The 15,652-nt window shown below is 39.2% G+C and overlaps 1 protein-coding gene across 7 annotated transcripts in view; it reads right to left on the reverse strand.

Annotated features, from left to right (window-relative positions):
* Window positions 1-15,652, reverse strand: part of AFTPH (aftiphilin) — a 63,903-nt gene that overhangs the window by 25,756 nt on the left and 22,495 nt on the right. For all 7 annotated transcript variants that reach the window (XM_075064448.1, XM_032776561.2, XM_032776560.2 and 4 more), the window contains 3 exons: window positions 2,776-2,927; window positions 2,100-2,226; window positions 1,683-1,739 (listed from right to left, as the gene is read on the reverse strand). In XM_075064448.1, the coding sequence (XP_074920549.1) occupies window positions 1,683-1,739; window positions 2,100-2,226; window positions 2,776-2,927 (336 nt within the window). The remainder of the gene's footprint in view (window positions 1-1,682; window positions 1,740-2,099; window positions 2,227-2,775; window positions 2,928-15,652) is intronic.

The following is a 15,652-nucleotide window of genomic DNA, read 5'->3' on the forward strand; positions in this document are numbered from 1 at the left end:
AGGACCCAAACTCACTGGATCAGCAAAGAAAACAAAATTTAGTTTCAGAATGGAGGGAACACCTGAAGCTGTGTGGTAAGAGGACGCAGTAAGTCATTTTGCATTAAAAGTCTATCTGCATACTGCTTATTTACATTTAACAATTAACTCTCATGTGCATATGTATATTATATAAAAATAAAATTTAGGAGAGTGGCTTCTATGATGATATTTTCAAGAAGAATTTTGTAAAGATTTCTATGAGGCATGAGCTGCTGTGATGGGTGACTAATACCATGTATATTATTGACCAAGTACATTCTTACTGGTACAATAGATGGCCCAGCTCCTAAATATATACACAAGATAAGCCACTGCTTACTAATAAGAGATTTAAAACTCCCTCTGTAGTATACAATAGGCAGATCCTGATTCAAAGCAGTGCATAAATAGGGCTTAATAAGTCCAAGTCTGAAGGAACTGCTGTGAATCTTTATATTAAAATGTTTCCTGGTAAATAACAGTGCATAACATGTACCAGACAGTTGTAATTTCTTCTGTAAGAGGACTACCTATTAACATTTAAAAAAAATAAAATTTCCATAAACAGAAAAAGCTTTTAAAACTCTGATCAGAAAAATTATGATTCTTGGTCTGTCAGTGTTTGTCTTATTACAGAGATTGCCAGGTGTCTTAAGATGCCAGACAGGACAACATGGAGAAATTATTGCAATTCTTAAATGAAAATGGATGAGATCACCAGATAACACTACTTTAGATTTCAAAGACACTGAAGGGAAAAACCTCCTTTACATACTGTTGCTATTTTTTAAAGCAACTTTCAGAGCAAAGGCAGTCTATGGTGTCTGTGGAACACATCCTATAAGGACGTATGGCCTGATGTCCACTTTGTACAATGTGTTCCTTGAATGAGGCAGGAATTCATAGGAGCCCTTGACTCAATCACTGCAGATATTGTACATACAAGACTTTCATTGACTGGCAGAAATGGAATAGTGCATAGCTATACAAGAAGATACACAGGTATCTAAGAATGTTGAAAAAATATTGTATTTGAGAAACAGCACGTGATCATGTTCTCAGGATTTATGTACTAGGGATCAGGATAATGGCTCCATGAGCCAGACGAGTAGTGTTTGATGGGGATAGGTGAAGAAACTTTGCTTAGTAATATCATAATTGTCTACAATAGGTTTTCTTGAACAGCAGCATCTAGTACTAGTTAGTCAGAAACAGTATACTAGACTATATGGACTTATAATCTGATCCATTCTGGCAACTCCTATATTCACACTGTCATTTCCTGACTGAGGCTTTAACCCTGTCACTTTAAACTTCTTAACTGCGGGGTTTTTCTTGAATGTTTTAAATGTTGCATTCTAATCTCATGGATTTTCACTAAATATTAAAATGGGATTAAGCTAAGAGTCATTATTCAGCCTACACACACTTTAACATATTGCATTATAATCTTTTCTTCTCACCAAAATGAGATTGGATCATTCAGCATAACTTACTAAACAAATAAAGGAAGGTATTTACATGTTTTGCAAGCTTCTCTCTCTAACAACTCTATTGATTCCCAACAAGTATTTGGGCATGCTACAAAAACCTCTTTCAGCTTGTGTGGTGCTTAATGGCACTTATATATTTGATGGTGGGAAGCATACTACGGTACTTACCAGTCCTGCTGCATACATGGGTACAATAACAGGCTGCTTCTTGTTGCCTGTAAAGAGCTGATAAAAAAGATGGAAGACTTGAGAAGTTTTCCCATTCTATCTTAATTATAAATAAAATTAGTATCTTAAAATATGGGTCAATGGATTAGGGTTATATTTCTGAGATTCATATCAGAGCAAAGACTACATGAATTTATAACTAAACAAGGTTTTCATTTTCTTTTAAACAACTTTATACTGGAAATATAAATTCTCCTGAATTGTGAAGCTGTAGTTCTAAAGTATACTGACATGAAAACCCATTTTAATGTATGTCTTCTATGAAGAAGTGTGATCTCGGAAAGAAACACAGGCATGCACAAGTAAATTTACTACAGCTCACCTAAAGAAACAGTTAAGTTTTATAGATAAACTCACGATATTTCTTGTGTCAATTCCCAAGGAGCATAAAAGCTTTTTGTTGCTGTGGGAGCCACCCCACTGATATCTCAGTCCATACGAATCATGGATATCCTGCAGCTCTGTCCACACTTCCATAAGTTCCCTACACAACCCATGAAAAATCAAATCATCAACGGAAGAATCATATGACTCAGCAGCTTTAGACACATTCTAATTATTAATGTGACTGATGTTATAAATTCCAATTAAACTTGTGCCCAAACACTGGTACTCAAGGGAGCTAAAATTGCTATAGTGTTCTCAGAACAATTATTATTCAGACTTATAATTGGAAAATGATGCCCACAGAAGACAACAGGGCCTGCTTAGACTTCAATGCATGAATTAATACAGCAATTTGTAGCAAGTGTAAGTAATAGGCTACATCTTAATTAACTATCTCATTTAGACATCACTTAAAAGCAGAGGAAAAACCACCAATTAGATGAAATACTATCAGTACATGTGGTCACTGAAACAGACTACTGAACTACAATGATTAACTTTTACCCTATAATTTCCAAAGACACTTACAGAAACATTAGAATTTGACATGGTTTTTAAAGTTATAGTCTGTGTAAAGACCTAGGTTTACTAAAAGCAGCTTTATTCACTTCATTTTCTTTAAGTTTGCCATATTAGTGTTTCTTACCCACAGTTAGCCAAAGTCTCCTCTTTTCTCATCTGTTTGTTGCTTGCTTCCAGAAAAAGGTTCAAGGAAATTATCTCTTCTTCTATTTCAAGAACAGGTATGGAAGGAAAGCAAACTTCAAATATTCGCTCCAGACGGCTTAGCAATGTTGTCTAACAAACAAACACCAAAGAAACGTATTTCAAGTTTTCTTTAGCTGCTTGTTCCAAAAAATAAAGAAAAAAATCTGGAGTGTGACAAATGAGAAATTATACATAGTTCGCATTCAAAGAAAATTATAAAACACTTTTACATAATAACTTTTGTCAGGGGATCACAAAGCTCTTTGCAACTCTAAGAATCACAACAACTGAGGGGTAGGTAAGTGATGTATCCACCACTGACGGTACTGCTATACAAGTTTGACACAAGAAGTTATCACAATGTCTAGATGAAACTGCAAGGTGAATGTTGGTAGGAAAAACGTGCAGCAAGTTTTCAAAGTGATATTTAGTTAGGGTGTGCACTAATGTCTCTCATTCTTATGGTAGGGACAGTAAGATCTTTACTCAACACAAGTGGTCAAGACCTTGGTTTTGAATGTCCTCTGAAACACGGAACTGGCAACAGCAAAGTTCACCCTGATGACAGGGGACTGGTTCGATATCAATTCAAAGGGAATAGATCTATTTCCTACATCATCTAGGTATTTATCAGGTCTCCATCAAAGTACTGTCCTGGCCCAACCATGCTTAGTTTATAATCTAACAGACCAATAGTATAAATATGGGCACCTGCTATGCAACACTTATTCTTTCCATAATATTCCCAAATACTGTGCGCTTTGTAAAGAGTATTCATTATTAGAGATTTAAGTAGCATCCAAATGTGCACTAGGCTTGTTACAAATGAGACAAATACCTATTTAGCTGAAGAGCTTCAATCGAAATAGATGAATAAGGAGAGGAGAAGGCGATGCAACATGAGTTTTTACACATATAATCATTTCAAAATACGAACTTTGCCTATATTATCCCCCCCCATTAGTGTATATTTGTATAATTGTTAGCCCAATTTTCTATTTTTAGCTCTTCTATAAAAAGTTAACTCTATATCTTGGCCTTCCTCCCAGTAACTCCCTTCTCTTCCCATTAACAGTTGACCAAAAGGTTTTCTGGTGATTACTGTCAGTGCAGTGCTTCCTCTACAATATCTTTTGCCTTCCTACAGAAGCGGGGGCATTTTTAGGCCATCCTTTAAAAGGTGCTGGAGTGAGCGAACCTGACAGTTTTACCTTCAATGAAATGCCTATTTAGGGGCAGAACACAACAAAACCCCACATTTCTCTGTATACTGACCTACCGCCATTATAAGGAACACCTAAGATTATGGCAACTGAAAAATCAGAGAATACACTTTCCAGTTTACTCTATGCATTTGATGTATAGTCATTTTCAGTGTCTCCTTTTCGTGTAGAAAAAATTGTTAAACCACGACAAATTTTTGTATTTTTAAAAGGGCAGGTTTGGGGCTTTTTTAAAAAACAAAAAAAAACTATCCCTTCAGGTTTTGTAATCCCTACTATCATTTCATTTACAGTACCAACACGGCCCTTGTCATGTTGCAGCTGCTCTGCTGTTTCCCGTCCCTCCAACTGCTGCGTTGCACAACAGGGAAGAGACTAGCATTTGGCTGTTCCATTTCTGATGGTCTATTTGGCTGTGGGAGCTGCATGGCAAGGCAGAAGAGGCACTCGAGTCACGGTCCAAGCTTCAGGGAGTGCCTAGTAAGGATGGCTCCACTCCACCACATAGTTACCCAGGGCAGGGGAAGATGAGAACCAATTACTCCCTGATACTCTCCCCTAGGCCAGGTTAGAGCAGCTTGGAGGCAGCTCTAATTTGCACCATCAGGCTAAAGTCCACAAGGGACTATATGCTAACTGAGGATAGCCAGAGCACAATGTGCTCCAGCCACTCTCCTGATTCTGACACACTCCTCTGCATCAAGGGCTGAGGCAGGGAGGTGCAAAAGCTGGGTTTTCTTCAAACTGGGGATTCTCTCATATTGAGTGAATCCCCAGCAGGGGATTTGCAAGTGACTTCCACTTCCTCTGAAGCACCTCAGTGGCACAAAGATTTGAACAAGGCAGACAGTGTGTCCATACATATATTTTTTACCCTTAACCTTTTTTGATATACGTCTGGGAGTCAGGATGGAAAGGCTTAAAAATAATGTAATGCACTAATTATTTCCTTTTAGAATTTTTCTGTTAGTGCTTTTATAAGAAACAATCTATTTCAAAATTAAGTATTATACTCTGTGTGAAACTACATCCGTTCCTATGATCTTTTACAAACTACTGACGTTTACTTAACATTCCTAAGATATATGCTACAGTCCATCAGAAATGCACAGCAATGCTCACTATGAAGTCAGCAGAGGTGCCCAGCCGTATTGGTAAAGTAGCAAACCGTCAAGTTTCCCTGGAAAGAGTCAAGATTTGGGAATATATTCAATCCCATGGTGTAATGGCTAAGAATAGGTTTGCTTAAATAACAAGCCATCTACAAGAGGAAAGTGCCTGCCACTGTGAATACCTACCGCCTCTCAGAAAACCAGGGCAACGTCTAACTTGGTGGCTTGATTTTAGGGCAGTGCAAATGACAGCAAGAGAAGGAATACAATAGAAAGAGCCCTTAATAGCAGAACTTCATCTCAGGCTATTGTCAGCACCCACATAAAAATTCAGATACAAGTTTGAGAGGAAGACAGTTACTGCAGCCTTAGCACAATATTATTTCATCAAAACATCCTTGGCACATGTTATCATCTATTCAAGTCTTACAGAAACATTTAGAAGGATCTCCAGTTATTTATAGGTGATGTACTGTGGAAAGTAGGCAGGTTTCTATCGAAAATTGGGAGATCTGAACTGGGGAGAATTCCAGCTCCCTGGACTCACGCAATCCAAGTATATCAATGGAACAATGGCAATAGCTCCAAAGGGAACAACTACACTTGTTCATCTAATTGGAAATATGACACTGTGTTGGCATCTCCTGAGTGGAAAGGGAGTTATCAAAAAATAAAACACTTTACAAAATACTGCTAATTTAAAACTACATCCATTTTGTTTCATAAATCCCATCCAACTGCTTTACTGGAGAAAAAATAGTGGAAAATATTTATATACATTGTGTACAACTACCAGGTCTTCCTGGATGATCTAGTTATACAATAACTTACTGTAAAGATGAAAAAAATCACCATCTAATTATTCAATACGAAACATTACCAATAATGCTTTGACAGGGCAGCAAATATGCTTCCTAAAATTTAATATGCATTGTTGTTGTAATCGTGTTGGTCCCAGGATATTAGAGAGACAAGGCAGATGAGGTAATCTTTTATTGAGCCAACTTCTGTTGGTGAGAGAGACAAGCTTGTCCTCACGAGTTCTGTGTAGCTTAAAAGCTTGACACTCTCACCCACAGAAGCAATAATAAAAGATATTACCTCACCCACCTTGTCTCTCTAAAATTTAATATGACATTTGTTGAATAGAACAAATTGTTTTCACTTTTTGTGGCACTAGATGTGTTTATGGCTCCTGAAAGTTCTGCACACATGCACCATTACAATTTGGGGAGGAAAAGAGGGGTTCTTAAATCAACAAGTAGAATTAAGAGTTAGACCATAACTTGTCATCCTGAAAGTTAACTATCATATTTCATATGCGTCTGACGAAGAGATATTCACCCACAAAATCTTATGCTCCAATACATCTGTTAGTCTATAAGGTGCCACAGGACTCTTTGTTGCTTTTTATGATATTCCACGCAATCAAAGAGAGTGAAAGATTGTTAGTAAGCGGCCCCTCAAATGGGTCAAAGCAGTTATATATATTATAAGGTCATGGGCTTTATAATTTAGGTCTTTTATACCCATTAACTGCATATGGGATAAATGCTGGTGAATTGTTTCAAGGTCCTCTTATTGAAGACTATTTTGCTGCAATAATGCAGGCACTAAAAGGTAGAAGATTTTTTATTCTATTAAACTATAAAGTATTTATATATTAGTTTTATATACTTCTATAACATTTCTTATTTGGAAAGTCTATTAAAGTGCTATCTACTATTTGATTAGCATTAGTATCAATGTTTCTTGAGAGAGATTTTGGTTAATATTGTATAAGTGCTTCTGAAGGTGGCCACTCATTACGGTTTATTTTAAAGTTAGAAGGTGAGACAACTGATAGTAGCCAAATTCCAAACCCACAGGACTCAATTGTATCCCTTATTCAAATGAGAAATGAGCAAGGAGCACAGGATTAGGCCCTTAACCATAACGTCTTAAAAAAGTTAAGGGTCTGGTGTACACTTCATTTTCTCTCTTTCTACAATGTACCTTATCCATGGGCTATCAATAAAACATTTTATATAATAAATCTAACTGACCCAATGAAAACAGAATACTAATTAATCCAAAAAACACAGTCTTGGAGTTTCAGTGATAATAAATTAAAAATCTTCCCACTCAACACCTCCATTTCCCTTTAAAGCTTGGATAATGGACCGACCTTACAACTTGCCCTGAAGGGCAACAAATTTGGTCTCCATTGGCAGATATTACTTTGAAAGTAAAGAGCGGGGAGGGGGCCCCCTCCACTGAGCAACTTGCCACAATCTCAATGATGTACAAATATAGGAAGTGTAAGACTGCCTCCCAGTTGCCATGGTATAACAGAAGGAGAGGCGGGGAAGAGAGAGTCCTACCTACGTAAAAGATCCAAACAATAGAGGGATTTTTAAGAGAAATAACTGCAATTTAAGGTTTTAGCTTTAACTGCACAAAAATCTTTTGAAAGACTTACTTACTGTATATACTTGATCATAAACCGGTTCATTTATAAGCTGACCCCCACAAGACGGATAAGTAAAAATGGAAAAATTCTACAACCCATCCATAAGCCCACCCTATAATTCAGGGGTCAGCAAACTTTGGCTCCCAGGCCATCAAGATAAGCCGCTGGTGGTCCGAGACGGTTTGTTTACCTCGAGCATCAGCAGACAGGTAAACCTAAGTAAACAAAGTGTCCTGGCGCACAAGCTACTTACCCTGGTAGGCAGGGACAGCGACTTGTTGGGAAATTTTTGTGGGGAGAAACTCGGAGTCAGGGGAGTAACCTCTGTGACCACCCTCCACATGACCCGACCCCTAGCCCAGGACCCCTCCCACTCTCCCCATCCCATCTCTTCCCACCTCCCCAGATAAGGGCCAGGGGAGGATGTCTCTGACCTGGCTGGAGCTGCTCCGGCAGGCTGCGCAGAGTGGCCGCAGATTGCTCTAGCAGGCCAGAGAGGGCGGCGTGGCCGCAGCATGTTCCAGCGGGGTAGGCCAGCCGGCGTGGCCGCAGTGTGCTCCGGCGCCCAGACGGCGCGGCCACAGCCTGCTCTGGGGGGTGGGGCCAAGCAGCATGGCTGCGTCTGTCAGCCCGGAGCTGCAGCTGCTTTGGAGGCTGGGGGGACAGCAGCATGGCCAGAAGTGGAGAGACTCTGGCCCTGCCTCTTCCCTTCTGTCTCTGCCGGCTGTGCTGCCACTCCTTGCTCCCTCTGTTGGGGGGAGGGGCTGGGTCCCACCTCTCCCTCTCTATACCTGTTCATAAATCGACCCTCATCTCTGATGCTTCCCATTTTTACTAAAAAAATTCGGCTTATGAACAAGTATATATGGTACACATTCAGGTCTGACTACAGAGATTAAAACAACAAAATGATGCAAAGGCATATGCAGACAATAGGCATATGAAGAGAATAAAGCTGCTAAATTTATAGTCTGGAAGAAAAAAGTTTGTGGGGACATGATCTGATAATAACTTCAAGTTCACAAGTTAAATGAAGGAAGAAAATTATTTGGTCTCAGAAGATGGAAGACCAAGGAGCAATGGTCTTAAGGCAAGGAAGAGAAAATCTGGATTCAAGTAAAGAATGTTAAAGTATATCTCCGATGATAGACATCTCTCTAGCACAGGGGACCTAATTCACAAATATTTCTGTCCAAAAGGCAGAAGTGTTTTTGTTAAATAAAACTGGAAGCTCCTGGTGCTGGGATTTATGCTAAACTGACCATGCTGTCACCAACATATTTGCCTCCAAAGAGATGAGTAGCTTTCTGAGACAGCCTTTTGCAAGGACTGGCCTATACAGTTTCTGCACTCACTTAACTAAATAGGTTTAGAAATGGATTTAAAAATTGTTGCAACTCGCCTAATGTGGACACTCTTGCATCAATTTAACAGGGTCATAAAGTCGGTTTATTGCAATTGTTCAAACAGAGCTACACACGTTTAACTAATTTTTTTTAAAAACATTACCTTAGTTAAGCTGGTGCAACTTGTTATTTAAAGAGGCTCAAAGGATTCTTTACCCCAAGAAACAAACTTCCCTTTAAACACCTTCTAACAATTTACCCCTTTCTCTTCAGCGTGGACTCCACTTGGAAGGAAGGGAGTCTTAACAGAATCACTTTGGAGACAAAAATTTCCATTGGTTACCAGGAGAAGCCAAACTTACAGGCAAGAAAACTAGTTTTCCCTTTCTGGTCCCATATTTAAACATTTTAAAAGAAAAAACCTAAACGTAAGATGCCTTTGTGAATTCTTTAAAAGATTCAGCAAAGACAGTTATTTGGTTTTAAATATTCCAAGAGAACATTTGCTGTTCAAAACACTGCAACATTAAGTTGGTACATGCAAATCAGAAAGTGAAAACATTAGTCTATTTTCACTGTGAAAGCACAAAAGGTTGAAAGAGTAAACTGCTAGTATAAATCACAACAAATATGTTATACAATTTTTTCAGTTATCTAAGGTGTTATTAGAAAGAGGCATGGAATATTTTTTCTAAAAAGTAGAATTTTTTAAAGTGATACTAAAAAGTTTTTACAATGAACTGCTGAGCAAACTGAAAATTAAGTAAAAAGTTACCCACAAATGGGAACAGGATGGATGGATAACCTTTTATCCTGCTTTTAAAAAAAAACCCAAATAGCAGGAATGTCAAGCCTTGTCTTCCTGGTCTGCATGTTTGTTGTAAGCTCTTATTCCTTAGTAGAAGAGGGTGCTGAATCTTTAACAACCAAACTTCTTTTCCATCTGTTTAAGTTACATAAAAGTTAACGTATTTGAACAAAAAAAAATTTTTTTTTAAAATACGCTGAGTAAAATTTACTTTCCCTCCCAATAAGATATGTTACCACTTCAATTATCAGATAGAAAAAAAAACAGGATAAATAAGACTTAGATATTGTTACTTAGTTGTAATGTTTACCAACTTTTTGAATACTCTTTTCCAGGTCTTCTTCTATACAAGATACCATAAAGGTCACAAACCCTACTTTGCCTTCCTTTTCAGGTCCCTCCTAATCAAACTGTGTGTGTTATAAAGTAAAACATTTTTAATTACCTACTTGACTTTCATTTTTAAAGTATAGTTTCCTTCCTTTAGAGAAGCCCTTTAACAGCTCATTTGCTGATATACTACTAGCAGACATTAGAACTTTGTTGTCAGCAGGGGTTTCTCACGGAAGCAATAAGCAGTAGTAACATGCACAATTTGTTATGTATGGTTACAACTTACATTGTAAATAGGGTGACCAGATGTCCTGATTTTAAAGGACAGCTCCAATATTTGGGGCTTTTTTTTTTTTTTTAAATATGGGCTCCTATTACCCCCCCAAACCCTGTCCCGATTTTTCACACTTGCTGTCTGGTCATCCTAATTGTAAGTTTCACAAGTTATCTGAACTTAAAACTGTGCCAATGCAACCTTAATTCATCCCCATATATGTTGCGATACAGCCTTCAATTACAAGATTACATGCTATTTTCCCATAGAAACTGCACTTCATTCAGTGCAAAGAACTGATGGTGCTCACTGAATGGACAGCTATTCAATATTTCTTTTTATCCTCAGAGATTCATTGATTCTAAAGGCAGAAAGGACAACTGTAATCATCTAGCCTGACCACCACAGAATGTCTCCAAAATAATTTGTTTGACAGAGCATATCTTAGAAAAAACATCAATTTGATTTAAAAATGGCCAGTGATGGAGAATCCACCTCACTGTTAAAAATGTACACCTTCTTTCTAGTCCCTTTTCTTTCACTGTATCCCTGTGTTTTATTTACTGCACACCATTAAAATTCAGCACTCTGTCCAGATTTACTCATTTCCGCCGGACTATTTTTAGGAAACTTAAAGCATCTGAGAGTTTCACAAATATTAATGAATTTATCTTTATAAACCTCCTGTGAAATTAGGTGGTATTATCCTCATTTTACAGATGGAGAACTGAACCGCAACGTCATATTCAAAACTGTTACAAGTGTCCACAATTTTGGGTGCCCAACTTAATATGCCTATGGCCTGATTTTTACTGAGTACTTAGGAAATTTTATAGCACTTTGTTATACAGCACCACACAAATCAACTTTACTTGCAATTACGAGTGCTCAGTGACTCAAACTGGGACAATATCAGAGTCATTTCTTAGGAATATTTTGTACCACATGGTTTTCCTGTTCTGAATGCAGAGTGTTAAACCAAAGAAGGCTATAAAGGGAGGTTGTTAAGGAACCCATGAAGGGCAAAGCAATGACAGATAAGGCAGTCTCTCAGGTACCTGCTTTAAGAAAACTAAAACAATGGCTGGGCCTCAGTTGGGTAGAAGAAGCTACTTTGCTGGAACCATCCAGATAAAGATATTTTTCTCTTTCCAAAGCTAGGGCTGAGATCAAAAGACTCTCAAGGGTTAAAGAAAGTGCCCTGGCAGAGGGGGGGAAAGGAAGTAGTCAGCTGGTAGGAAGCTGACAGAGAGAGAAAGAGAGTCAGCATGCAGCAGGGCTGAGACAGGAGAGCCAGAGTCTGCAGCAAGCAAGTTGTAACGTGCAGTACCGGGTTTAAAAACTCAAAAGGGGCCCCAGCCTGGCCTGTTCCACTCACACTGCATCCCGAGCCACTTGCTCTTCTCTACCCTCTCCCCTTCTCCAATCTATCACTTGCTCCTCTTGGCCCTCAGGCCCAGGGCTTCTCTCCGCCCCTTGGCCCCGTCCACCAACTCCATGCGATCCCTGGCCCCTTCCCCCGCCTACTGCTTGCTCCTCTCGGCCAGTGGACAGACAGCCAAGGGCTCCTCTCTGCCCCCATCACTGGTAGCAGAGAGGAGCCCTCAGCCGCTACTGCTCTGGGCCAGTGACCTACTGTCCGCTTCCAGTTCCTTGCAGGCGGAGCCCACCTCTCCCTGGTGCTCTGGAGAAGTGGCAGGCAGGGGAAGTTGGTGGCTGCCCTCTACCCCATCCCTGGAAGGAAATTCCTCCTCCGCCACAGACAACAGCGCCAGGTAGGCAGGGCTGAGTGGGGCCCCCGGGATGCTCTGTGCGCCCGAGCTTCAGCTGTCTTGCTCTGTAGCATTGTACTGGAAGAAAGGATCCCTGCTCTGTGCTGGCTCAGCAGGGCCAGTGAGTGTAGCCAGAGGGCAGGGCTTGGAGAGTGGGTCTCTGGGGAGTCTGTGTTTTGGGGTGCTGGGCTGTGAGGGGTATGTGGGAGAGTGCTGGGCAGTGGGCAAAGTCTGTTTTAGGGTGCTAGGTAGCAGGGGTATGTTGGTGAGCACTGGGTGGTGGGGGAGGTCTGTGTGTGTTGGTTTCCATCCTGTGAAACCATAGTGACTCTCCAATGGGATATCAGTGGGGTTGTCATCTTTAGATCCACAGCACAGACCTCTCCTACTTGAGCTAGTGGAAGAACAAGTAGCAGTAGTAAGCTGTTATTCTCTATGTAGACCAGTCATTGGCAGGAAATAAAACTTTTTGAGAGTGGGTTTCACAGATAATTGTGAGACAGCAGGAAGGTGTTGACTTTGGAATCCCGGATTCCACTGAAGTTTCTGGAGAGAAGTGTACTCTAGTGGATACAGATCCTTCTATCCCTCCCCCACAACACACACAACACGCAGTTTTGTCCCTTTTTATGCCTCTTCCATCTCCTCTTACCCACTCCCCCAAATGTTTCAAGTTTGGCAAATTACAAGCAACTGACTATGTGGCCTTGTAACAAAGTGTTAGCCAACTTTAATTATAGGTGTTGCTGCCAGCTCTTCCTATAATAAATTGCATTCCATCCCTCATCCTTTGTTTTTCTGCTTTCTATATAGTGCCTGATTCTGTGAGCCATTACTCATCTGAATAACTTCACTGAAGTCAGTGGAATTATCTGTCTACAGGCTTGCAAGACCTGGCCCCTAGACTGAGGGCATTTTCAGGACAGGGAGCTTGTCTTTGGAGGAGTCTATAGACACCTACCAAACTATTAGCATTATTTTTCACCGGTGCTGGGAAGTGGGAGGATTGTTCTTAAATATCTTAAATGTTCATGGTAACCGATTTTTCTATATCAGTTAAAAAGAAATAGGACGTATCCTGCACCACACATCTCAACACTCAGGGAAGAACAAATGATTTATTGGTTTTGTTGCATGGCCATCAGTGAATCAGATTAACAGTTAAGCACTATCCATGTGCTCAGTGCGTACATGACATGAAAGATGGCTGTCTCTGCCCCAAGAAGCCTATGTGCAGTATCACGTCTAATCCTATATATTAATCACAATAGGACCTTATACTTAAAAAAGCAGGCCTACACTATATTGCAACAACTGTTATTGGATCTTCACAGTTGAAATGAGACGTTACTAGATGCTTTGAAGTTTTTAATATTAAACAGCTTATGTACAGTTTGTCCACCAGCCTTTGGTATGGAGGAGAAAAAAATATTTTTATGTTCCATTAAAAAGGATGTGCCAAAAATATTTGTTTTCAGCAATGCACAGATGAAGTTGTGCAACTTCATAGTCTACTTGCAACAAGCGTGGAAAATCCCTTCAGAAACTGCAGCCTTAGACAATTTATTTTAAAGGGAGGCTGCCCTGATTACAAATTCCAGCAACAATTAAATAATGTTCAAGTACTTGACACTGTTGATCTGTTTAATACTACAAAAATTAAATTTGACAGAAACAAACATGTTCAGAGCAGAGATTTTCATTTTGTCCTCAAACACCCTGGTTGTGCATTTGTGATCTTATGTTTACAAAAGCATTGCACTAAGTTACCACTAATAACAACGCCCCTGCTCCAATTTATAATCTATATTTTACTGGCAAAACTGGGTAACTTATCATTCCTCTCCATACACAATGCTCACTCAAGCCAGCTTCCCTAGTTAAGCCAACATCAAAATTGACCCCAGAATCATTAAAGCAGTTAGCAGAGATCAGTGCTACATCCCTTGATTCATGCACCTTATGGCTCTAAGACTACATTCAGAAGACACGGCAACCTTGCTGCCTGTTCCCTGTCCAGAATACATGGACCTCAGAGAGAAAAAAGAGTGAAGGATGATTGGTGAAGTCAACATTTGGAAAACTCCAGCTACTGGTAAATAACTAGTTTTCCCCTTCATGAAAGGATCTCCACCATGCCACTATATAGTACTGGCATAGTTTCTGCATTTAAACAGTAATCAAGTTGAATGAACACACAAATACAGAATGCTATCAGTTAGATAAGGAAATACTTAGCAGCACAGCTAAATGCAAGATTGAACAAATTCTTTAGTATAAGCAGTCTGCTCCACCTTGCAAGTAGCTGTGATGCTTGGAGTACCTTTCCCAGACCTAAAGAAGAACTGTGTGTCTCAAAAGCTTGTCTCTCTCAATCAATAGAAGCTGGTCGGATAAAAAAAAAATTACCTCACCCACCTTGTCTTTCTAATATCCTGGGACCAACACAACTACACTGCACATGCTCAGCTAAGTGAGATTTAAACTCAGTACAGTTGTTCTGAAGTCAAGAATGTACAACTACAGTCAAACATCTACCCTGGTGCAAGAGAATCAGATGACCGAAGAAAAAATCCAGCTAGTAAGTTAGAAATTAGTATTTAGTTACACAATTAGCAATAAGGCAAAAATGCAATGAATGTTACCAGCATCTTTTGAACAGTCATCTACCCCCATATTCTTGCTTAAGTATAGCAGTGATCAAAAGAAATCACTCTTGAATATTAATACCTTTGCCATAATGTTTAGCCTCCCCCCCAAATTAGAATCTTACATAAGAGTTTTCATAACAATTGACTCTTTAATTTTCTAATTAGTGTGACCTTAAGATTTAAAGCATTAGGGAAAGAATTTCATATTTTACTACTAGACCAGGAACAATTTTGTAACAGACTGACTATGCATGAGGAGGAAGTCAGAGTGGACAACATGAACAGAAACTAAGTGACAAGTAAAAGTCTTAGGAAAACATTTTACATTTTTATCAGATTTTTTTAAAAAAGGTTAAAATTGGTGATCAGTTTATCGGTCACTTATCTTAGACTACATTTCAGGGAGTAGGAGACCTATCAGCTTTCAATTACTCTCTTTAAAACAATTAAAAAAAGAAGTATTGATTTAAAAAGAACACCATTGTATTATTTTGCATCTGGGCATCAAATGATAATGAAAACCACTGAAGCTGTTTCTATACCCCAAAATAGTAAGTAAATCTATGAAACAGCTGAAAGATGACATGTTGGCGAGTCTGTAAGGACATCTCATAATGGAAAACTTCAAAGGAGTTCTACATCTGTCAGAGGAATACATCTGTGGAAGGAATACATTTTCCAAGAACCAAATAAAAATTCTCGCAACAAGTATTCTTTGTGAAATACACAAAAGCTATTGCTTTACACATTCAAAAATGTGCACTGGGAAGGAATTACATGCACTATGGATTTTAAGATAAAAAGTACACTTTTGAGTGATGTAAGCCTTATAAAGCAATTTAAA

Source organism: Chelonoidis abingdonii, chromosome 3 (genome assembly GCF_003597395.2).
Source record: "Chelonoidis abingdonii isolate Lonesome George chromosome 3, CheloAbing_2.0, whole genome shotgun sequence".
NCBI classification, from domain to species: Eukaryota; Metazoa; Chordata; order Testudines; family Testudinidae; genus Chelonoidis; species Chelonoidis abingdonii.